Here is a 25,586-nt window from a genome sequence, read left to right as displayed (position 1 = left end):
GAAAACGCCCGGGCTCCATCTCCATGGAAACGATGGGAAAAGACAACTTTCTGTGAATGTAATAGTTTTATATTTGAGTCGTCTCAGCCTTTCTTTGCTCTCCCTGTTCATGTTTCTTGCAGTCGCTCTAAGCACTTGTGTGTGATTTAATTACAAAGACGACCAACAGCGTCCTTGACGTTTACTGTATCGTTTTCAGTGTTTTGTTGCTGTGGAAACACCAATCTGAGAGCAGTACGGTTTCACCGGAACCGTTTGGTCCTCAGTTTGTTTTAACCTTCTGATAAACCGGTAGTCCGTTGTCTGTCCATCCCGATGCCCATTGCATTTTTTTAAGTTTTGTTTCATTACAGGGAAAAAACCCAACAGCGCCCTCTAGTGTCAACACATCATTTTCTTTCCCTCCCCACCGTTCGTTCCCGCTGAGCTTGTTTCCGTCTTCTCCCTGCAGTGAGATCTTCCCCTACCTGGTGGTGGTCATCGGCCTGGAGAACGTCCTCGTCCTCACCAAGTCTGTGGTTTCCACTCCCGTCGACCTGGAGGTCAAACTTCGCATCGCTCAGGGTAGGCTCACAGCGGGCCGCACCAGACTCCTCCTCTTTTTTTCTTTTTTTTTTTTGGCATGTGGGAATTATTTGACGACTGCTGACTTCCACAAAGGAAGAACAAAGACGCCCCGGAGCTTCTGAAGAATGCGAGCTCCGAAGCCGACCACACAGACGTGATTGTTATCGGCGCACATGGCGGCCTGATATGATGTGAACGGCGCGGCCCCGGACGACCCCGGCCGCTCCGCCACTCCTGATCAGCCGGGACGAATGTCTTAAAGATATGAGCATGTCGGTCTCCTCAAAGGAAGGGCCGGGAATCCTTTTTTACAAATTCACTTTTATTGGAGATTATTCACACAGTTTGTGAATATGTAGTTAACACATCACCAAATTACAAAATACAGAGAAACTGTGGTCGCCTGCTGAAGCCCTTCCTCCACGCCCTATCCCTATCGTTTACAAAGTGAGATAAGCTCATGAATACCTTTTTTGTGTCCGTTCGTCCAGTGCCTGGCTAACAGCTGTTAGCATCGTAGTTAGCTTAGCTCAACTACGGCAGGTGAAGTGGAGAAAGTGGACAAAATCCTCCTTCCAGTGGTCCAGGGGACGGCGTATTAGCACGTGAAGTAAATCCGAATGGTTATAAAACTTTTTAAAATAGCGTTTTGACACACACAGATCTGCAGAAAGCATAGTGCGCTGCGGAAGGATATACCAGGCGCGCAGCGGCTGAGTCTATGCTTCTACTGCTGTGCTCCGGTATATCCTTCAGCGGAGCACTGCGCATGGGCAGGTCTGTGTGGATCAAAACATTATTTTAAGGGATTGAAAAGAAAACACGTCTTTTAAAATGCTTCATAACCATTCGGATTTACTTCGCGTGCTAATACGCCGTCCCCTGGACCACTGAAAGGAGTATTTTGTCCACTTTCTCAGTCTGGCTCTGTCTCCACTTCACCTGCCGTAGTTGAGCTAAGCTAACTACGATGCTAACAGCTGTTAGCCAGGCACTGGACTAACGGGCACAAAGGTATTTATGAGCTTATCTCACTTGTAAATGATCGGGATAGGGCGTGGGTCCAAAATCTTCGGAGTATTCCTTTAAAGGTGCATTAAGGAGTTTGCATGTTTTATGCGAAACATCGCCCCCTGCAGGCCTTGGGCGTAATGCAGCTTAGTGAAAAACTTGTCCCTGCGTCTTGCGTGCACGGAAGAGGGGGACTCCTTCCTCGCTCGTTTAGTAGCGCTCGAGTAAGATTTAAGTTTCTTTTCCCTGGTGGAGTCTGTGTGGAGCTGTGGCAGTGCTAGAAGCCAGTCTGTTCTTACTTTCTGGAAGCTCCTGCTCAGTTGTTGCTCACTAAGCCTCTGGCGGAGTAACGGCGGACAAAACAAAACTGAACTCCATCAAGCCAGCCGGAGCGTGCATTACGTCATTCCTTTCAAATTCTCCCCCAAAAAATTCTGGTGCCGGACCGGCACTGCAACTTTCAAGTGACAATTTAACGCTGTTAGCGGTACTTGTAATGAATATGTCAGGGCACAATGTACACATCATTGAATATCTGTAACATATTTATGGTGGAAAATAAGTATTTTTAAAGTTGAAAAACTCCTTAAAGGTTGTATAGAAGATCTTTATTACTAACAAAAATGAATTAAAGCTAAAAAATGGCGTTACTAAGCTGTAGCAGCCTTGTTTTTATCGTGATCAAGAAAAGAGAAAATAAAAATTAATCAACTCTGGAGGTTGTAAAACCAACATTACTTTAGCCAATCAATAACGAGGTAGCCTCGTTATCTGTTGGTTTTCTAACGTGTCAATCAACCTCTCTACATTTTTAGCGTAACTGTCATGCTCCTATGCCGCTCCTATGCCGTTTTCGTACCCCCCTCCCCCACCCGCTCCACCCCGCTCCCCCCATGCCAGGCTCTGCTGCCGCTATCATCAGTTTCATTTCAGTTTACCTTTTCACCTGTAGACTTGAGACAATTGCCACAAACAATGTATGTTTTAATCTTAAAACGAGACTTGTATGAAAAAGTCCGGAGAGTGAGAGGAGGTTTGTTTAGCCTGCTGCAGCCACACAGATCAGCTGTGAGCTCCGAGCGTCTGCTCCGGTCCTGCAGCTCCACACAAACCTCCCCGTCCTCCTCTGATCCACTGAGACCAGGGACGGCTCAGGGACTGGATTTGGCGCAAGTGCAGGATTTTACTCATTCACCGTGTTTTGTGTTGTTCAAAAGGACATGTTGGTAGCTATGTGTTAGCCTACTGCCTTCTAGCCAGGTGCTCGGCATATATAGAATGGGGTAGGGAGTCGAACACACAGAGCTACCAGAGGACTAACCCCCCCACTGTAGCTTCCACTACTACTCACAGTAGCTGTGTGGCCTGGGGTTACGACTCGGAGATCGGCGCCGCCCTACGCACTTAGCATGGGAGACTTTGACTTTGATGTGTTAGCGCTATGATGCTAAGATGCTACATGCTACTCAGCTCGCACACCACGCACTTTCTGCGTAAGGAGGAGGCGTTCCTCCGTAGAGAGCAGGGGGGGAGGGGGTGTGGGTCAGGCATGCACAGCATTTCGAAAAGGACTAACTGTCACTGGATTTCTCTCTCCATGGAAAATCCTCTATACAACCTTTAATACAACCTTTAATGCACCTTTAATATGACACAAATCACCAACTTGGTTTCAGTTTAAAAAGTAAAATATACAGAATTATTGCTTTTTTTTCAGATCTATTTACCCAGTCTAGTTCCAAAGCTGTGCTTTTTTTTTTTTTTTTTTTTTTTTTTTTTAAATGATCAGGTGATCTGTGTTTTGAGGAGTTCTGTGAAAAATGACTTGGTGCTGTCCACATTGGATCAGGACGTCCGGACGCGTGTGTGCATGTCACAGTGGGAAATCATTCATGTCTTTGTGGTGATGACCGATATCTGTGTCTGTTTACCACCTTGTTCGCCTTCTGGGAGCTGTTCCATTGTGAGCCGATTGTCACATTTCTACCTTGATTTAAAACCTAAAACCTGGCGTTTCCCTCCGCAGGCCTCAGTAATGAGAGCTGGTCTATCATGAAGAACATGGCTACGGAGCTTTGCATCATCCTCATCGGGTATTTCACCCTGGTGCCGGCGATCCAGGTCCCTGAAACACACTTCAATGTTCTGATTTATTACTCTGAACCTGGATCAAGTACACAGCCCTTTAATATTCATGTAGCGGTGGATGACTGCTGATCTGCGTCTCTCTGAGCCTGATAATGATCATAAATAATACAGCGAGAAATGATCTGATGAGTATTTTCTGCTGACGTTTGTGACCTCTGACCTTCCTGCAGGAGTTTTGTCTTTTCGCCGTCGTGGGCCTGGTGTCCGACTTCTTCCTGCAGATGTTTTTCTTCACCACAGTGCTGTCCATAGATATCCGACGCATGGAGGTGAGAGACACACACACACACACACACACACACACACACACGCGAACATCTTACTGAAAACCTCTTACTCTCGTACTGCTCGTTCTTTCTTTCACGTACGCTCCACGAACTTTCTCTTATGTTTAGCTAATATATGCCTAATCCCTGCTCAGCGTAGCTCCATAAGCCCCACATATTATATTTACACCCAAATGAGGCCCGTGAACCTTTAATCCAAAGAATATTATATCAGGACAGATTATTAAAAGTAGGTCAACTTGGAAATGTTTGAAAACAGTTTAAATGTTCAATCACAACACAATAAAGCTGAGTATAAATCTTGTTTTTGTCTCCAATAAGATGAAATCAGTAATAATTATGGTCTTAATGAAGTGAGAAAGAAAATGCTGCTGTCAGGTAGGTGATTGATTGGGTAATTACTTGACCAATAAGGTCGTACTTAATTAAATTTTAGTTATTAATTTCATGCAAACACTGAAAACAGTTTGACTATAAATTGATATAGATTCTAATTCTGTAGTACTGAAAAGGATTAGGAAGTTTAATCTGATGCAGTTCAATCCCTGAACTCAAAATTCTTACTAATATTAATGTTATAATGCTGTTCCTGTCTAATATATTATTAATTATACTGTGCAGAATGATGCAACTGGTTTAGTAGCTCATACATTTCCCCTTAAGTCTTGACAGAGCAGGTGATTCTCAAAGTGCTAAAAACAAAACACAATAAATGACGATGTAAAAAGGTTTGTAATTTAAAAGCCTCAATAGGATCTGCTTCATTTTAACCTTTCAAAACTTGAAAGTGAATCTGAATAACTCCGTCCTCAGCTGGCCGACCTGAACCGCCGCCTGCCGGCCGAAGCGGGCCTCCCCCCGGCCAAACCGGGTCCGCTGCGCCCGCGGGAGGTGCCCCCTCCCCCGCGGCCGTCCCCCCACACCATCACCCTGCAGACGCCGGCCTTCCGGAACCTGCGGCTCCCCAAGAGGCTGCGAGTGGTTTACTTCCTGGCTCGAACGCGCCTGGCGCAGCGCATCATCATGGTGAGGCCTGCTGGATGGCTGCGTTCAGAAAACTGCTGTGGGAAGATTTTACTCTTTACCTTCAAAATATGTGGTTTAGACATTTTAGTCCATGTGGAGACATTTTTACATGAGTTATTTTTATTAAACTTTTTTCATTCTAATATGAAATGTTTATTTTTCAGGAGCTTTTTAAAATCTGGTATTTTGGTTTGTTTTTGTTGGCGGTATTGGTTCTATCAGCTGCTTCCTGTTTTCTCCAGGCCGGTACGGTCATCTGGATCGGCATCCTCGTCTACACCGACCCGGCCGGGATCCGCACCTACCTGGCGGCGCAGGTGTCGGAGCAAAGCCCCCTGGGAGACCCCGCGGGAGCCGTCCTGCCCCCCCACCTGGGCGTGGCCCCGGTGTTCCGAGGCGGGGATCCCACCAGCACCCTGAGCCTCCCCCCCGCGCCCGATCCCACCCCCCTGCCGGAGAACCAGTCGCAGGGGCACCACGACCCGGCCGGGGCGGGGCCTCTGCCTCAGGCCCCGCCCGCCGTGCCGCAGATCAGCTGGGGGGCGGAGGACGAGGAGGGCTGGAGGAGGCTGTCCTTCAGGCACTGGCCGTCGCTCTTCAGCTACTACAACATCACTCTGGCAAAGCGGTGAGAGCAGGAAGTCGGAATACATCCCTGATTATCGCTGAACTGCGCTCTGATGACCCCCCCCCCCCCCCCCCCCCCCCCCCGTCTCTCGCTCTACGTGTTCAGGTACATCAGCATCCTGCCCGTCATTCCCGTCACCGTCCACCTCAGCCCCCAGGAGGCCATCGAGACTCGGCACCCCCAGGACACCCGGCACCCCCCTCCGCCCATCCCCAAGGTTTCTGCTGACTTCCAGACGGACCTCACGCTCTACAAGTCAGTACTGAGAACGCTCCTCCAGACCGCCACTGGCTGGGTTCTGTTCATGTGGATCAGGGTTAGAAAAAGGATCCATCGATGTTCTTTCCACGCTCTGCTGCTTCATACCTGAAACTACTGAAACTGATCTCAGGGTAGTTAAAAAAAAAAAAAAAAAATCAACTTTTCACAACAATAATACAATTTTTACAAGTTGATCGCACCATGGATTCCTCACAGAAAGCTGAAACAGACGAGGGTTGGGCCACACTGTCTCCACATTTTACCCCGGTGTACGGTATTAATGTGACTGATTAAAAAGTAGGACTTAAGGCTCAGACAGCATCACCAAACTGTTGGCTTGTCCCTACATCGTTAAGAAACTGAATACCAAACACTAATACTGAAACAATAACAACATAATGGGCACAATATTAATAACTTTACAACAAACAACTAAATGAACATAACCATTCAGAACTGTTTTTGCGCAGAATGTGCCACGCACACATCAATTCAGTTGAAATCACAACCCGAACAAAAAAAATATTTGGAGATCTGACCTTAGGTCACAAGTGTTTCCATCTCTCACATCACCTTGGTATTGCACAATTTACCAATTGCCTCGTCAGTATCAACGGCTCTCCCTGCTCGTTAGCTCGAAACCAAAATACTGCCAGACTGCGCTCTCCTCGCTCGCTCGCTCGCTCGCTCACTCACTCACTCTCTGTCTCTGTGTCTCTCTCTCCCTCCCTCTCTCTCTCCCTCCCTCTCTCTCTCTCTCTCTTCCCCACGCTGTCACGTGATGACATGTTCATAAACTTCATCGAAAGTCTCCAAAAGTAAACTACTCTGGAAGTAAAACTGAAAATTCAACCACATGCCAAGTGCTGCTGGACAAAGAATTTTAACGTCTTAGTTTCTCCAAAATCCAGTTTTCAAGACTTTTTACTTTATTTATAGACTAAATTGTGTGTCAAGTAAATGTAAGTAGATCCATAAATGTTACGTTTCTTTGACATTTTCCTGGACTAATTCTATAAGCTGACTATTTTTTAGCCTTTTTGCTGATCTGATCTTTTTCATCTGTGACAAACATTGTTTATCAGTTTATTGCGATCACACCTTGAGTTGTGTGTGTTTGCTCCGTACGGACCTGTTGTTATAATTATCACCGCAAGTAAGATTCCAGGCAGAGAAGGTTGCTTTAGCTTTTCAAACAGCTGAGTGACACATTAAGTTCTTCAGCGGGTTAAATGTGATGTGATTCAGCTGAACAGCTGCCACCGGATTCCAGTGAAAACATGCCAGGAAAATGGGAAAACGGGCTTGTTGTCCAGTTAGTGATTGTGAACAGTTTGCACCTTGGAGAGAACAAAGAGTTCTGATGAGTGATTCTGATGCTCAAGTCAGTTTTCATTGAAGAACGAACCACTGAAGTCCGGCAGTTTGAACAGATCAACTCACTCATCAGGTTAGCGCCCGGATCTTTGTACAAACTTATTCAGGGGGTTTTCTGGCCTCCGATCGGTTGGTTGATTCATGTCTGATATTTTAGATCCTGTTTACATGACGTTTGTAGTGAAAACACTTTTTGTGTGTGTATTATTAATATGAGAAGAGTTTCAGTTTTCCAGGGAAACATTTTGAAAACGGTGTCCGTTTCAATGGAAACGGCAGAAAATGATGCAGTTAGCAAGACTTCAAAACTTATTTAAACAAATTCGCTTCAGTCTGACACAACCTGAACTGATGCTCATGTTTAAATCAACCTTACGTAACTCAAAGTGGAGTGTCTTTCTCTCTCTCTGAGCTCTCACGCTCCTGTGGCAGATCTCATCGTCACAGTTGTGCCAGATTCCTCAGTCGGCAGCAGAGCAGGCGGATGTGTCACGCCGTGCTCCTGTTCTGGCTTCAGATTGTTCCAGGACAGTGGTTTTCGACAGATGTTTGTCCTGCGGTGCATCGTTCGCTTCACTCAGCACAGCTGTGTGGAGAAGCTGAACGGTGAAATTTGCACCGACTGTTAAACGTGTTGCTGCGTTCTGTGGCGAAGCTGCAGAAACGGTACCTGGAGCGCCGCGCCCCCTGGTGGCTTCCTGGTTTCCTGACCTGGGTGTGTCTGCGGTCTTCCTCCTGCAGGGTCGCGGCTCTGGGCCTGGCCGCCGGCGTCCTGCTGGTCCTCCTCCTCTTCTGCCTCTATCGGGTCCTCTGCCCTCGGAACTACGGGCAGAACGGCGTGACGCACGGGCGGCGGCGGCGAGGCGAGCTGCCCTGCGACGACTACGGCTACTCGCCGCCCGTCAGCGAGATCTCGCCGCTGCTGCTGCGGGGCCACAGCATGGTACGGCGGCAGTATGGGGGGGGTGTTAGGAGGAGCTCCTCTCACGTCTCCACCCTCTTTCCTTCCCGCAGGACATCGAGTGTCTGGCCAGCGACGGGATGCTGCTGGCGAGCTGCTGTCTGGCCGGACAGATCCGAGTCTGGGACGCTCAGACCGGAGACTGTCTGACCGTCATCCCCAAGCAGGGGTGAGCCAATCAGAGCGCCGCTCTGCAGAACGCTGTGGTCAGGATCATCAACCAACATTATCAATAACCACCGCTGTGTGTTTGTGTTGACTTTCTTTACCTTTTGTTTGTTTTGAGATCAGTTTCCAAAAAACGTGATTATTCTGTGTTTTTCACCCTCAGAATCAAAACGGAAACATAATTTCTTCGTTCTGTCGTTTAGGCTCATGAATATTTCCTCGCTGATGACTTCTCAGTGTTCTGGCTCTGGGGAAAACCACAGTAGATTCAAAATGAAGCGTCACGATGTTCGTTAAATTCACTAATTCAGCTTTACGGCATCAGGAATAGTTAGACTTAGTTAAGCTTCTTTTAGTTAGAAGTTGTTTAAATTTCCACATTTTTATTCACTTTATAATTTATTGAAATGGAACTTATTTGAAGTTCTGCACAGGAAGATTGATCCTGCTAAAGAGACAAGAATGCAAAAAAAAAAAATACACACATTCAAAGGGTGAACTTTGAGTCATCAAAACTAAAAAGACAAGAGACTGAATGAGGTAAAATTGTAAATTGATGTTCTTAACGGATCAAAAAGAAGAGCTGAAATGGATAAAATGAAATGATGACGGATGTTTAAGTAAGTTTTTATAAAGAAAGGACTCGAGTAAAGAATAATTGAATTTAGAAAAAAAAATTAAAGTATCTGATAAAAAAGAAAAATGTCCATAAAATGAAAAAAGGAAACTTTTTTAATGCTCAGTTTATTTGAACTTTCAGATTTTATGTAGACTTTTTAAAAAGTGTCCACAGAATAAATATCGCTTCAATTGATTAAAAAGAAAATAAACTTCTCAGTTTGAAATGTGTCGTCATGACAACGGTGAACCGAAGGAAGACATTGACGTCTTGTCGTTACAATCAGAGCCGCCGCCGCCGCGTCCCTCCTGTCGTCTGACTGCTTCCTGTTCGGTCCTCAGGCTGCGGCGGAGCAGCAGCAGTGGCTGCTGGGAGCAGCGTGACGGCTGGGACGGTATGAGCTCCGCCGCCGCCGCCGCCGATCCGGACTGCCTCGTCTCGGACTGCCGGGACCCGTACGCCGCCGGCGACGGCCCGTCGGACGACGAGGGCTACCCGGTGAGGCGGCGCGCGGCGCCGAGCCGGCCCGCCCTGTTCACCGACCAGCCCGACCTCACGCCGCTCATCGACACCAACTTCGCCTCGCAGCCGCCCGCCCACCTCGCCGCCCCGCCCAGGGCGGGCTTCGACTTCGGCGACCTGGTGGAGCGCGCCTACAAGGAGCACGAGCCGCCCTCGCCCTCGCCGTACCCGTCCCCGTCCTCCGCCTCCTCCTCGCCGCCGTCGGCCGCCTACCTCCAGCGGCGGCCCAGCCTGGGCGACGCGCCGGCGGCGGCCTTCGTCTCGGACAGAGCGCCGGCCGCCGGGACTCACGCCGCGGCGGACTTCGAGAGCTCGGTGTGGGCCATGGAGCTGAGGGGGAACCTGATCGCCGCAGGGAGGAGCAACGGGAAGCTGGAGGTGAGCGAGGGAGCGAGGGGGGACCCGGCTCCAGGCAGCGCCGCTGTCTGACGCCGTGGACGTCTGCTTCCAGCTGTGGGACGCGGTGGAGGGGTCGCTACGCTGCAGGAATGAAGACGGCGTCTCCGGGATCACGGCTCTGGCTTTCCTCAACAACCGGTAAACGGGGGTCGGGAAGGTGGCGGCGGCGGCGGCGTTTCGGATCGTGACGTCTGTCGCTGCTCTGCAGGATCGTGGCGGCGCGGCTGAACGGCTCGCTGGATTTCTTCACGGTGGAGATCAACAAGCCTCTGGGCCTCCTGCAGTACAGAGGTGAGCGTCTCAGCGGCGTCCCGCCCCGCCGGAGCGAGGCGCCCGGCGCTGACCGAACCCTCCGTCCCCCCGCAGGCGCGCCGGGGCGAGGCAGCGTGCCGCCGTCGCCGTGCTACAGCAGCGAGGACGTCATCAGCTGCCAGCTGACGCGCTCGGTGCAGTGCGCCCACCAGAAGCCCATCACGGTGCTGCGGGCGGCGGCCGGCCGGGTGGTGACGGGCAGCCAGGACCACACCGTCCGGGTGAGGCGCGACTCGCCGCGCAGAGAGAACCGGCCCGGCGGGCAGCTTCAATCGCTTCGATTAATGTTCAAGTTTTTAAAATTGTGACTAATTGCAGGTTTAAAGTTAGTAAAATGACTTTTGTATTTCATTTGTTTGAGCCAATGCAGATGCTGCCATCCAGCCTTCATTGTTTTTATATCCCTGTGCAGTTCAGGTGAATTAAAATTAGATTCTTAATTTGAAGTTTGAAAATGTGAAAAATATGATTTTTTTTTTAATATAGTTTTTTCATTATATACGAAGCATATTGCAAATATAGAGAAATCCCATGGCTTACTAATGCAGCCCACGCCATTGTGACAATCCAGACACTCGCTATAAACAATATTACCAAAAATCACACGAAAATAAAACGTGAAACAAAACAGATATACAGTTATCGGGGTGTCAAATAACAAAACGAGTCCACAGGGATACATTGCCAAATTAACACTACTTTCTTTTTCTTTAATTTGTATAATATTATTATGAAATAAAAATATCATCAACATCAAATAATCAACATAATTTTTTCTCTAATATTGGTTTCCATACTATGTAAAATTCCCCAGAGTTCCCAGACACCTCATATCTTAACTTTTCAATATGTGAAATTCCAGTGAATCCTCAGAGCCACATTTCAAATTGATTGGGAAAGTCCGACCTCCAAATTTTTAAAATACACCTTCAAACAATAACCATGCCATCAGTCATCAGTTTGATCCAAATTTTCCATTGTACTGGAATATCCCAGTAAGGCAGTTCCAGGTTCAGGATCGATATTTACATTCAGTGAACAAGAATACCTCCTAAATATAGAACCCCGAAACCTTTGGCGTGTCGGTCAGTACCAGAGTTCATGTGCCAGTGTACAATGATCTGTTTGACACCGATTACAAAGAGGGAAACATAATATAATACGAGGGGGTACCGGAAAGAAACCGGACTGTGGTTATAACTTTTTATTTTTTTATTTTCACATTTAATCAAAACTGTCCCCTTCACAGTCCTCTCCTTCGGCTTGAATCCAGCGCTGCAGCCGGGATTTCCACTGCTCAGAACAGTCGGCATGCTGCTGCTGCGTAATGGTCCCTTTAAGAGCGTCCTTCGATTATTTTTTTCACCTCTTCCACGTCATCAAATCTCCGCCCCTTCAGTTCCGTGTTCATTCTTGTGAAGAGACAGAAGTCGCAAGGGGCTAAATGGAGGGGATACGCGTTCAGGAGCCGTGAGGAAAGAGTCTGTTTGTGTTTCCTGCTGCAGGTTTATCGTCTGGAGGATTCCTGCTGCCTCTTCACTCTGCAGGGTCACTCTGGAGGAATCACAGCCATCTACATTGACCAGGTCTCACACACACACACACACTCGCACACACTCACACTTTTCAGTTCTCTCCTCACGACTCTGTTCTCCCTCAGACGATGGTTCTGGCGAGCGGCGGGCAGGACGGCGCCATCTGCCTGTGGGACGTCCTGACGGGGAGCCGCGTCAGCCATGTTTACGGTCACCGTGGTGACGTCACCTCGCTGGTGTGCACCACGTCCTGCGTGATCAGCTCCGGGCTGGACGACCTGATCTGCATCTGGGACCGGAGCACCGGGATCAAGCTGTACTCCATACAGCAGGTAACACACACACACACACACACTCTGCCCTCTGTGTGCCTCTGGCGGCGGCGGGTGACCCGGTGCCTGTGCCCCTGCAGGAGGTGGGCTGCGGCGCCAGCCTGGGCGTGATCTCCGAGTCGCTGCTGGTGACGGGCGGCCAGGGCTGCGTGTCCTTCTGGGACCTGACCTTCGGCGACCTGCTGCAGACGGTGTACCTGGGCCCGAGCAGCGACGGGCAGGGCGTGCGCCAGCTGCTGGTGCTGGACAACGCCGCCATCGTGTGCGACTTCGGCAGCGAGCTCAGCCTGGTGTACGTCCCGTCGGTGCTGGAGAAGCTGGACTGAGCGGGCGACACGCCGCCGGAGGAGCGAGCCCCCTCCCACCCCGGCCCCCGACCCCCCACCCGATGGCCGCTCCGGGTGCTGCTGCTGCTGCTTTTGGTGTGCGTTTGTTTTGGCTCTCGATGCTGCTGACCCGGGTGGGGCTTCACTGTGACTTTGCCCACCCAGAGAGGAAGATCAGCATTGGACTTTCAATATTCCTGCTGCGCTGTGAAGGGCGGCCACAGTGAGCGAGGTGTGCGAGTGTGTGTGTGAATGAATCGCAGCTCTTTATAAGACGAACACTGCTGAGAACAAGAATGACCTGAAGTGAGTGAGAGACTGGAGAAGGATTACTGTACAAAGGAAACCTCCTGAGGGGGCAGTTTTTATATGTGTAAATCTATTATTTATTAGCAACACTTTTGTGGAATAACGGTTTCTTTCTGATCCCAGATGATGATGAAGTGAATGAGAACTGAAGCTGGGAGGCTTCGGCAGCGTGATGGAAGCTGATCTGTGAGGTTTGGGTTTCTGTTGGTGGAGTTCAGGAGCTGAAGAGGAAACGCTTTTCTTTTTTTGTTGTTTTTTTTCTTTTTTTTGTTGACCCTTCATTCGATCCGCTCAGCCGGAGGTTCGCCGGCGTCTCGTTTACATCCATCGCTCAAAATGTGCCCTTCAGAGATTTATTTCGAAAAGTGTTTACGACTTAATTTTTCACTTTTTTGGCAAAAAAAAGTCCAGAAAACTCAGAATAAGCTTCTTTTTTCCTGCAGTCATTGAAATGTTGACCCTAACTGATCCCAAAAACCTGAAACATGTCGCTAATCCAGCAAAACCACCTTTTCAAAATAAGATTTATTATCAGCAGGTTTAATTTTTCACTTCATATCAGTTTGATTTAAAAAAAAAAAAAAAAAAGCTTCTGAATTATCTCTTCAAATGTCAACTTACACAAATTATCTCTCGGAATTAAAAAAAATAATCTAATCAGGTTTGAAAGTGCTGAGATAGGATTATAAAGTAGCTCAAACTGTTAAAATTGTTAGGGAAAAAAAACAATTTAATTGAATCACTGAACTGAAACGTTACTGACTGCAGCTTGAAGTTGAAGTGATGCCTCTTCTGAGCTCCAGGTGGCAGCAGCGAGTCAGTTAACAGCTTCTCATGTTTATTTTCAGCTTCTTTAAAGTTACTCACTGCGCCCTCTGGTGGCACCAAGCTCTGACATCATTTACAAAAACCCAAAATAACTCCGTTATAAAGACACTTTGTATTGAACTCAATTTATTTCTAGTTTTTTTTTTTTTCACTAAAAAGAATTTTAGGCAATAAGTGATTAAAATGTCTTAAAAAGTAACAGCTTTTTTTAAACATGGAAGCCATAATTATCACCGTTCTTTGTGTTAAGATTGTAGAAAAAAACTGACAACACAGCAAACTGAGACAATGTGAAGCCTGAATGTGCAGATTTGAGCCTGTTAATCCAGCAGGATGAGAAAATCCGGATGAACAAATCAAACGTCGGCTTCTTGCTCCCGTCGGTGCCTGATCTTCACCTCCTCCGCAGAATGTTTGACCTCTGACCCCTGCTCCCCCCGCGGTTCCAACAACACCCTGAATGTATTTTTCTTGGCTGCCGTCTGGGTTCAGTGAATGTTCGGCGCTTTACGGCAAACTCGGGGCGGCATTGGTAACCTCCACGCCGCTCCGGCTGCTTGTGGAATTAGAAATTAAAACCTGTGAGCGATTGAACGTCAGTATTCACAGGTTTGGTCTGAATGGGAGCCGGAGCGACGTTCTCCACCTCGGCTGTTTAGGAACTCTGTTTTTCTGTCAAAACTGGGAATGTGTAAAAGGTGTAGATTTCTTTTTTACTTTTGTTTTCTAGTAATGTGAATAAAGAAGTTGGACATTTTGGGAAATACTCATTTAAAAAATGATCACTGGTTAGGTTTTTTTTTTTTTCGTTAAATCAAATAAAAATGTTTACGGTCAGTTTTTGAAACTTCTGCTTCAGAAATTCTTGAATGTCTGTTTGTGTTTCCAGCTGTTTTATGAATTGCGCTGTAAATTTAGAGCAGATAACCTTCCTGCTGGGACTGGGATTCGAACCGGAGTCCTTTCCTTAGGCTTGTTTTTAAGTCTTACATGCACAAAGTTTACATTTTACCAGAGAACCACAGAACAGTCGTTTAAATTTAAACTTCCAGTCCACACACTCTCTACCCTTCATGACCAAAAGTTTTCACAATTTTCCACCAAATCACATTTGTCTGAAGCTGTAAAATGAGATTTATCTGAAATTAAAGGGGGGAAATTTTTCAAAGAAGCCACAGCTGAACTGAAGTTTCATTCAAATACAGGTACAATTATTAGATGTATTTATTTTTGCTATTTTACAGCCACAGAGCGAAAAGAGCAGTTTCTTTTAAATGTCTTCTTTTTTCCACTTATACCTTTTCACCAAGAAAGTACATTTTGTGTAAGCTGTTGTGACCACAGAGCGGTGCTGTTTCATGTATCTGGAAGTGGTAAGGCCATAGTAACACAATGTAATGGAGAAAATTGGGGGGAAAAAAAATCTCTTGGCTCCAGGTAATGTAAAAGGCGACATGAAGCATTGTTTTTATTCACCGCTTATATATTGAACTGAATTTGACATTTCACGGCTGAAAAAGTATGCAATAGTGAGCATTAAAGACCCCATAAAGTTTTAAGAAGCTCACGTTACTGACATGACTGTTGATTCTGGAATGTTCTGTTTGTTCTCAGGTGAATGAGGATTTCTTTTTATTAAAATAATTGGATTTGTGGATGTTCAGTTAATAAATTAAAAAAATTCATAATCCCTTTAAAAAAAATAAAAATTATGAGGGGCAATTTTTACCCGTGAAAAAGAAAATCCTAAAATATATAATAAATTAAAATGTCAACTTGATGGTAATAAAACCTCAATGCTTTGAAAAGTGGGCGTGGAAATGTAAAGAAACTGGTCTTTATGTGAATGTTCCCTTCAGATTCCCGATCTGTGAAATATTTCCCAAAATGTCTCAACTGAAGCAGGGTGTGTGTGTGTGAGAGTTCATGCTGAATGTTTGGCTGCTCTTCGCCATCGCAGAAGCAGAACGGGGACGTTTCCGTGTCGGAAATCCCCGGTGTTTTTTCTCCTTGGTCTCTGGATCCTCATCGTAGCGTGTGAATCCTCCGATCGGCTCCCTCTAGAGGCCCGACTCCATCTACGCAGGCTGTAGTAATGACGGTAACTTATTCACTATTTTGTAACAGAAAAACAAAAACAACCTGAAATGACTTTATACTAATTTTGAAATAAAAAATACTTTGATACCAGAGTTTCAGTTTACAGGATTTATTATTTGTTTTCAGTGAAGATCGAGTTCCCAGAAAGACATTTTCTCTGTTTATTGGAATAATCTAACTCTATTTAAGATATTTACAGTGTGACAAAGAAAAGAGGATCGGCCTGTTGAGACATGCTCTTAATTTCAACTTTGAAACGGTGGTAAGGCTATTTCCATCCATCCATTTTCCACCGCTTATCCGGGACCGGGTTGCGGGGGCAGCAGTCTCAGCAGGGATGCCCAAACTTCCCGGTCCCCAGACTCTTCCTCCAGCTCTTCTGGGAGGATCCCAAGGCGTTCCCAGGCCAGCCGAGAGACATAGTCTCTCCAGGGTGTCCTAGGTCCTCCCTGGGGTCTCCTCCCAGTGGGACATGCCCAGAACACCTCCCCAGGGAGACGTCGAGGAGGCGTCCTAAAGAGGTGCTGGAGCCACCTCAGCTGGTTCCTCTCGATGTGGAGGAGAAGCGGCTCTACTCCGAGCTCCTCCCTGGTGACTGAGCTCCTCCCCCTATCTCTAAGGGAGCGCCCAGCCACCCTACGGAGGAAGCTCATTTCAGCCGCTTGTATCCGGGATCTTGTCCTTTCGGTCATGACCACAGGTGAGGGTGGGAACGTAGATTGACTGGTAAATCGAGAGCTTTGCCTTTCGACTCAGCTCCTTCTTTACCACGACGGGCCGATACAACGACTGCGTCACTGCAGACGCTGCACTGATCCGCCTAGGAGGGTAGAAGGAATACTTCGAGGACCTCCTCAATCCCGTCGCCACGTCTTCCGTGGAGGAAGCAGAGGCTGAGTTCTCAGAGGTGGACTCGTCCATCACCCAAGCTGAAGTCACCGAGGTGGTCGGTAAGCTCCTCGGGGGCAAGGCACCGGGGGTGGACGAGATTCGCCCCGAGTACCTTAAGTCTCTGGATGTGCAGGGACTGTCTTGGTTGACACGTCTCTGTAACATTGCGTAGCTGGGCGTCAACCAATCAGAGACGATCCCTCCGGTGCTACGTCACTACGAGTGATCCGAGGACCGATGCGGGCCAGCCGGTGTTGCTAACTTGACGACTTTCTCGCTAAATCTGGTGACTTTCCAAAGCCTCTTGGCGACATTTTTTTGTCAAAAGCAACTAGCGACAAATCTAGCGACCTATTCTGGTGCTCTGGAGACGTGGCAGGACGTCTTGTTGCTGTCGTCATTGAGCTGCGGGTGCTGCGTGAGCCCCTCCCCCGTCCCAAAGCGCTCACAAGAGGTCAGTCTCAGCAGCGCTGCCCGCTGCAGTCAGAGCAGAGAGGAGCAGACCAGCCAATAGCGACTTTTCCGACGACGACACGGTCTAGCTTTATTTAACAAATAAAGCCGAGCCGCTCTCCTGATGCGATCCGCCATAGCAGGAAACAGAAATCAGCCTCCTGCGCGCCAATAAACTGACGTGCGTCAAGAGCGTTGCAAGCATCGTGAGCTTTGTGACCACCTGGTGTCAAGCGTCGTGCTTGAAGCGTCACAAGCGTCAGCTTCAAGGCGTCCCAAGCGTCGACGATGCCCATGACACGTCCGGTGTGAACGCACCCGAAGACTGTCTGTCACTGAAAATTGGAATAAGGAGATGGGAGAGTGTCAAGTGAGTCAAAGCTACCCAACAGCATCTCACTGCAAAACCATAAAAGACCATCAATTACTGAAAATTGGAAAAAAAAAAAAATATATACATTCTTGATTTCAACATCTGAACTGTGGTAAGGCTGCAGTCCAACCAATTATGAAAGAAAATTGGAAAATAAATTGTTTTTCTCAATTTCAACCTAAAAAAGGTGGTAAGTATTTGTGAAAATTGGAAAAAAAAAATTCAATTTTGACATTAAAAAAGGGGCAAGGCTATGTTCTCTTTTTTTTCCTAGCTGTAGCTAGCGTTTCTACATCTATTGACATAGATATATGTCATGGGTGGGGGGGGTTAATAGTCATGTCAGTTCTGAACAGCACTCAAGATTCAATCCTCAGATAGTGTAGAAATAGTATCATGCATCTGCCACACATACTTGATGTCAACATTTATAGTGACTTCTCTTAGAGACCTGCTCTCTCTCTCTGTGTTATTGTGCCTGTAGCTAAATAGAGTCTCATATTCACGCAGCTGAACCCAGGATGGTGCTGAAGTTCTACAACTCATGCAAGATTGCAAAAAAATAAAAAAAATAAATTTTTTGGTCTCAGTCTCGGTCTCGGTCTCGGGCTGAACCGGTCTTGGTCTTGGTCTTGACTTGTCAGTCTTGGTTTTGAGACTCTCTGGTCTTGGTAGTGTCTTGGTAGTGTCTTGGTCTCGGTTGAGGTGGTCTTGACTAAAAGTCTAGAGGAGGCCTTGGAGCAGTGCTGCAGTGCAGTGCAGTACAAAGCTGTCATAAATATAAACCACAGTTTCATAACCAGAGGTTTTCTCCACCAAATAAGAACAATCAGTGTCTCTGTTTCACAGCCTTAATATTTCACTGTTGTAAACTACTTTACTAATATAAAACCCCTTTTAAATTTATTATTTTTTTTAATGTTGCAGGCCTGAGTCGCGGCTTGAGATTGTTGAGCCCAAAGCTTAACGGTCTGATCACAACAGGGTAAAATAAAATCAACATTAACTAGCAGCCACATGCACACAGTCCCAACGTTTCTGTTAGCTTATCACCTGAACTTCGCCGGCGAGGCAGTCTCTGTGTGTAAACAGAAATCAAACTGCTGAAATTAACTGTCACTCACACTCACCTGTGTTGGGGTTTACGATTGGTAATTGGGAATAAATAACTAAAGTATTGATTACTGAGAGTAATTAATTACTTTAAGTAATTTAGTTACCTATTAGTTTGACTAAATTTTGGAGTGAGGGGGGGCGACTCCCGGTCCGGCTTGCCCGGCAGGGGTAGCGGGGGGGCGGTGCAAGAGAGAGAGACGGAGAGAGATGGAGAGAGAGAATGGAGAGAGAATGGAGAGAGAGAGACAGGGTGAGGGGACGCCCAACGGGTCTGTGTGGATTGCGCAAGGAGGGGGATGAGGAGAAAAGATGGCGGGTTAAAAAAACAACTGATTTATTCCAGTGAACAAAAGGTGAGTCCAGAAGCTGAGTCAGGGACCAAGCTGGGTCCGAGGTGGCTCTCAGCAAAGTACCAGTGGAAGAATGGATCCGAGTCCGGAGGCAAGCAGGCGGGCGGCAGGAGCGACAGGAGGCTGCGAGGTTTGCGGCGAACAGAGCGGGATCCCCAAACTGAGAGCAGTGGAAAAAACAGAGTGAGTGCGAAGTTCACCAGAGCAGATCGAAGCAGGCACATCTAACACACTGTTGTTGATGTTAAGGTCCAGCGCCGATTCCAGCCAGGGACGCCACCTAAACAGGGAGGGGGGAGAGCAGCTGAACCTCATCCCACTGATGAGCTGGAACCACACCTCCGAAAACCCACTCCAGCACCGCCCACCTGAAAATCAAACAAACAGCCTCCCTAGGAGGAAGCAGAGGTGCTGGCCGTGACATTAATATGATGTCTCACAATTCATTCATTCATTTATTCACCCACACATGCTCACCATCAGAAATACATGGCAACAGAGTCGGCATACAAGTCTCATCACTTAACACTTGATGTCCATCTGGAAACGAGACAGAGATTTCTCCAGGATTAGTCTGTTCTTATTTAAACCATCATTAACAACTCCTGCATTTAATCAATAATGAACTCATAATAAGTGATGAGACAAAACATAAAGATGAATTGCAGTGGCGCTCATGATGATAAAGAATTTATCCGTGCCTTGTAAACGAAGCACACGAGTTATTCTCACATGAGCTCTTTAAAACCTGGTTTATCAGAGACCTTCAGAAGCTTTAATGTGTGTTTTTTTCTCCACAATAATTTAATTCCAGTGCTATACTTAATACCCAACAAAAGAACAGTGCTCACAGCTCAGAGTATTTTTTCTTCATCAAGATGTCATTTGGTATTTACTGTGTTCAAAAAATTATCTTAAAACTGTGATCTCAAACTTGTTTTACTTTTGCCCAAAGAGGTTACACAGATATCCTGTGTGTGTGTGTGTGTGTGTGTGTGTGTGTGTGTGTGTGTGTGTGTGTGTGTGTGTGTGTGTGTGTGTGTGTGTGTGTGTGTGTGCATGCAGACTGCAGCAGAACCCACCCACATGTGTCAAACTGACATTTCCACAGAATTTGAGTGAGAGATGTTTTGTGAACATTTGTTTGTCAGTGATGTTGTGTCAGAGTGTCTCTTTCTGTGTCCTCAGAACACAATACAGGACCTCTGGACTGTGGCTTGTGTGTGTGGAGGACAGTCTGTGGTTCAGGATCATTCAGAGAGACACACCTGCGTGCTTGAGCAGGTGGTCTCTCGGTGGGGACACTCAGTTATCTTCCCTCCTCTTTGTCACATCATAAGTGCTAAAAAACTGGATGGCTAATAACTTTCTGCAGCTAAATTCTGAGAAAACTGAATTTCTTATCTCTGCTCCTCCAAGTCTTGTCCCTAGGATCATAAATGGTTTAGGTCTCCATACCTCCGTGATTAAATCTTCTGTTAAAATTCTAGGTGTCACTGTGGACCAGGCTCTGACTCTGGATCAACATGTGAAACTTCTGATTCGTTCTTCTTTTTTCAGTTGAGGAACAGCCAGACTCAAGCCCATTGTCTCTCAAGCTGAGCTGGAGATGCTAATCCATGCGTTTGTATCATCACGCCTGGATTACTGCAACTCGCTGTTTACCTCCCTCAGCAAAGCGTCTCTGGATCGTCTGCAAGTGGTCCGAAACGCCGCTGCCAGACTGCTGACCAGGACCCCCAGGAGGCCCCACATACCTCCAATCTTATTTGCTCTTCACTGGCTCCCCATTAAGTTCCGAATACAATATAAAGTCCTTGTGGTCACGTACAGAGTTCTGCACGTCCAGGCACCAGCTTACATCACAGATTTGTTACAGCCTTACGTTACCAGCAGGTCCCTGAGGTCCTCCGATCAGGGCCTGCTGGGAATCCCTCGCTCCAGACTGAAAACTAAAGGTGACCGCGGCACCCACTCTCTGGAACTCCCTCCCAATCAATCTAAGATCAGCGGACTCTGTCAACTCCTTTAAAAAGCAGCTTAAGACGCATCTCTTTAGTCTTGCTTTTCTCTGATTCTGTCGTTTCTTTTCCTGTTTTTGTGTTTTGTGCTCTGTTTTTATCCCTTGTTGTTTATGTAAAGCACTTTGTGACACGATGATCGAGAAAGGTGCTACACAAATAAAGTTTATCATTATTATTATTATTATAAGACATCACTGAAAGATGATCCTTAGTTTTCTCTGAATGTGTGAGTGACAGCTGCTGTGTGAGGCAGCTCTGCCTGGCTGGAGCAGTGCAGACCACACAGACCACAGTGCAGACCTCAGGGGGCTGCATGAGGGCAGCTTGATGAGGGTCTGCTGCCTTTCCCCAGTAGAAATGGTGAATTCCATCACTTGGCAGATGATCTATTTGTCCTTGAAATGCAAGCAGACCCGCCCCAACACCTCGCCAGAAGGCCTTTCCCCCACAAGCCACTTCATTACAGTAATCTAGATTAATGTTCTCCGTCCCTGGAGGCTCTGTGTCCTGCATGCCATAGGTCTGATAGCATAGAGAGGGAGTTTATTTGGCTTTCTGAAGAGCTCGCTGATGACATTGAGATTGAACATCAGATTCAGGTGTGAAACAAGCAGTACAGGGAAACCTACATGACCAAAATAAAGACCTCTGCCCTGATCCAATCAGACCTCCTGGCTCTTTTTGTCTTTCAGTGTTTGATGGGCTGAGTGTAAAGTCGTCACACTTCACATTCTGCCTCTGAGGTACTGCAGGACGATTCTGACCACCTCACTCCCTGATCACCTGTTTTTGAATATATTATTTGAATAAGAAGCCACAGAAGGTTGAACCATTGATTAAAAGAGAGGAATAAAAACTTCTCCTGGAGAAAATAAATAGGCTCAGTGGCTTTTACCCAAACCCTGAGGTGTGAGTCCAGAGAGGAGAGTTCACATTGTGTGACTCTAAAAGTGAAGCCATGCTTGAATCAATTACAAATAGTCAGGGAGAGTACAAACAACAAACATCTCTGCAGGCAACAAACATATGAACACTTTTTTTTTTCACAAACAAGCAACAAATTGTTTTTTCTTTGTAAAAAAACACAAAACATCACAAAGGACTGAAGATGTAACAGTAAGAGAGTGCTGCTTCGATCTGACAGTGGCCTGAGTCATGAAGACTTTCGGTTGGAGCTATATGAGTCTAATGAAGAGGCCACAGCCAGAAAACAAGCTGTAGCCAGTGTGGCGCTCTGACCGAAGGCACAACCCACTATCTATAGAGGAGAAGATACACGCAGCCAGCATGAGACTCGTGCGCATGTTCACAAAGCACATAAGATGGAATATGATCTCCTATTAAGCTGGGCCAGAAACAAGGTACACAAGAGGAGCTGTAGGTCAGTTTTTGGTTTTAGTTGGGATTGAAATCAGATTTCAATTAATTTCATATTTTTATTCTTCAGGGGAAAATAGTGACTTTAACCAGATTTAGCAGACTTATAATTCAGTTTTTGCAGGTCTAAGCACAAACTGCGCTTCCAAATTATATTTCACAACCTGGAAATGACAAAAGCATTTTATAAAAACATAGTAGCCTATATATCCAAGAGCTGTGTATATTTTCCAACATGCATCTCTTCGTGCTCTTATTTGACATAAAAGGCCACAAGATTAAAAACCAGTGATATATTCCAACAAACCTAATCAACAAATTCTTGTTTTCAGATGCAACAGAAAGTCTGATAAAACTCACAAAAAGGGATAAGAGTTTAGCAAACCGATTTCATAAAATCAATCCAAAGCTCTTTTGTTTGTGAAAGGACTTCATGCACCACAGACTGACGTCTGCCACCTGGCATCCCAGGACAACGGCATAACAAGAAAATACATTGTATGTATTACGTAAATGTCATGAGTGCATGCCCCGTTTTCAGATTTAAAAAATGAATGCGTTGATCTGAGGTTCAGTCTTTCCAACTTCCCAAAGAAACAATGAAAAAAGAAAATGGAAGTCTGTGGTTGGGGGTCTGCACAGACCCCCTGCAGGCTGGACAGAGGAAACCATCCCAGCCTTTGACTCGGGCACTGGGCCCTTTGACCTTTCAGCAGATGTAAAGTAAAGGTGGTAACACACACACACACACACACACACACACACACACGCATACAGGGATATATGGTTTATGAGACCAATTTGGCAGATTCTTGCATGGCGGTGGTTTACGGAACCACACCTAACGCAACATCCGGTGAACTTGAAAGACATGTCAAAAATTTTCATTTCATCTGCTGAACACAAATCTGACTTGAAAATCATCGTTTCTCTTTCAGAACAATATGTGACATTTCACAGGCTTATGAGACCAGACCAAATAGTGTTTTATGAAACCAACAGTGTTTATGAGACCTGTTTACATATAACACACAAACACAAACCATACAATGGTATACAAGGACCGACAAACATTACAGGGTCTGTTTACATGTAACACACAAACACAAACCATACAATGGTATACAAGGACCGACAAACATTACAGGGTCTGTTTACATGTAACACACAAACACAAACCATACAATGGTATACAAGGACCGACAAACATTACAGGGTCTGTTTACATGTAACACACAAACACAAACCATACAATGGTATACAAGGACCGACAAACATTACAAGGTCTACAAGAATACAATTTTACATTTAACCTCTAAAAAAACCCTTTTAAACACCCACCTCACGCTTTTTAGCCATTTTCCTTTCTCAATGGTCTTTAAATTGTGGGTATGAAGTTTATAGCCAAAATAAAAAGCTTTTTTCCTTTGCCTTTTTGCAAAATAAAGTCATTTTCCAGGACTCACTCTCTGCAGAGCGTCAGTAGCTTGTCAGCAATATGCCTCCGAGTCGTGGGCGGAGACAGCACTGCTCTGCACCCTCCCCCTCAAACGCCACATCTCAATCGAGGAAAGCTTCTGCTAATTTAGAGCTTTGTAAGATATATAGAGCAAGGTTAGCATATTTTACAAGTCCAAGTGATCCAAGCCCTGCATCCAATGCTCTCTGCTGCGTTCCCCCTTGCAGGAGAGCTGCCTGCTCTGTCTGCCGAGCAGCAAGAACCAATTCTGGGAGTGCTGAGTTTTTCCTCAGACTGCTGAGCAGCGACCAACCAAAACTGCAAGTTTTGATTGCTGCTGTAGAGTCAGTACAAAGATTATATGCAAAATTGCAAGTTCTAAGCATCACATAAAAACCTTACTCGTCAGTTTAAGAGACTAACCAATTAAATCTGAGTTAGACTAATCAACACTGTTAAGACAGAGTTGTAGAGGCAGAGCACCTCACAAAATGGCAGCACAGACCTGAGACCAAAGTACTGATGCCTGAGTTTCCGATGCACTCAGCACAAAGAAAGGGGGAAAAATGCCTGCTGCTCAGGAATGAAGAAAATCGTATCAAAAATTAATGAACAAATGACAACCATTACTTCTTTAACATGATGAGAATTCAGAGACGCTGTTGGTACGTGCACATCTCAACATGTGCCGATTGCTGCATTATTTTGATTGTAAGCTGAAGGCCATCCTGGGTGACCCCACCGGACAGAGGACCAGTTGCAGTAACAGACTCATCTCCCTGACCTGGAGACCAGAAAGATTAAAGACAACTTTCATTCCTGTTGCTATCAAGATGCACAATGCCATTTGTTAGGCTACACACTTTTACTTTATTACCTCCGCCAGGAGGTTATGTAATTACGTCGGTCTGTTGGTATGTTGGTTGGTTGGTTGGTCTGTTAGCAACATTACGGAAAAAGTAATGGACAGATTGCAATGAAACTTTGTGGAAAGGTGGATCTTGGGCTAACTTAGAATCCATTAAATTTTTGTGATAATCCGGATCACTGTCTGGATCCAGGAATTTTTTTAAAGGATTCTTTATCATTGAGAGATAGGGCAGTCTTTGATATAGTTGGGCAGGCTCGCCGACAGGGGGAACAAACACCTGGTTCACACAGGACGCGCTGCGTGTGGAGGCGGAAGCGCCAAGCACCGAGTTCAGATCGGTGCCCGTTTACCTATCTGACGGTTCATACAGGAGGTGCGGGGGAGCGCTGCTCACGCCATGGACCGCGGGTGCTCTGCTCCTCTGTATTTTCTCCGCCAGCCGTGGAGCGCCAGTTGTAAAGCTGGACAGAGCAGATCGCACCAGACAGGAAGTCGGGAACGGAAAATACGAGAGAATCCCGTCAATTTTCTAATTAAAATAAAGTAAAATAACATAAATTGTTGCTTTTCGCTTTTCCTTTTCAGATAAACACACACACACACACACAAGGGCGAGAGAGAGATGCACCGCACGCCACAACGCTCTGCTCCGATCACACCCCGATCACAATGTTGTTTTATTATATATGGTGTTTTTATGGTTGTTGGTGACTTATTTGAGCTGTGGCGGAGGTCTGCGCTATCTGAGTGCCAAATTCTAGTATTTATATTATTTCAGGTGTGTGTTATCTATTTTGTCACATGTTCTTGTAAGCTGCTAACAACACAAAAAATGGATGTGCTTAGAGTTCAAATGCAACAGATATTGGGAGTGTTGAAGCCTTCTCACCCATTCAAATGGGGCATACATTTAGGATTTTTTGGGCTGATACCAATCACAGGGTCTACTTGAAGCC

General features: G+C 46.2%; 1 protein-coding gene across 2 annotated transcripts in view; it reads left to right on the top strand.

The window, feature by feature from the left end:
* scap (SREBF chaperone) overlaps window positions 1-14,373 on the top strand; it is a 33,808-nt gene extending 19,435 nt beyond the window's left edge. For both annotated transcript variants that reach the window (XM_030102480.1, XM_030102479.1), the window contains exons 9-23: window positions 452-564; window positions 3,605-3,699; window positions 3,897-3,995; window positions 4,827-5,039; window positions 5,282-5,667; window positions 5,773-5,922; window positions 8,047-8,248; window positions 8,320-8,435; window positions 9,395-9,953; window positions 10,027-10,112; window positions 10,183-10,265; window positions 10,341-10,507; window positions 11,792-11,872; window positions 11,947-12,153; window positions 12,234-14,373. In XM_030102480.1, the coding sequence (XP_029958340.1) occupies window positions 452-564; window positions 3,605-3,699; window positions 3,897-3,995; window positions 4,827-5,039; window positions 5,282-5,667; window positions 5,773-5,922; window positions 8,047-8,248; window positions 8,320-8,435; window positions 9,395-9,953; window positions 10,027-10,112; window positions 10,183-10,265; window positions 10,341-10,507; window positions 11,792-11,872; window positions 11,947-12,153; window positions 12,234-12,479 (2,803 nt within the window). In that variant the 3' untranslated portion in view covers window positions 12,480-14,373. The remainder of the gene's footprint in view (window positions 1-451; window positions 565-3,604; window positions 3,700-3,896; window positions 3,996-4,826; window positions 5,040-5,281; window positions 5,668-5,772; window positions 5,923-8,046; window positions 8,249-8,319; window positions 8,436-9,394; window positions 9,954-10,026; window positions 10,113-10,182; window positions 10,266-10,340; window positions 10,508-11,791; window positions 11,873-11,946; window positions 12,154-12,233) is intronic.
* The last annotated feature ends 11,213 nt before the right edge of the window (window positions 14,374-25,586 follow it).

The sequence above is a fragment of the Salarias fasciatus genome, chromosome 11 (genome assembly GCF_902148845.1).
Source record: "Salarias fasciatus chromosome 11, fSalaFa1.1, whole genome shotgun sequence".
NCBI lineage: Eukaryota > Metazoa > Chordata > Actinopteri > Blenniiformes > Blenniidae > Salarias > Salarias fasciatus.
Note: the sequence above shows the minus strand (reverse complement) of the source record. Positions and strands in the feature narration are given on the sequence as shown.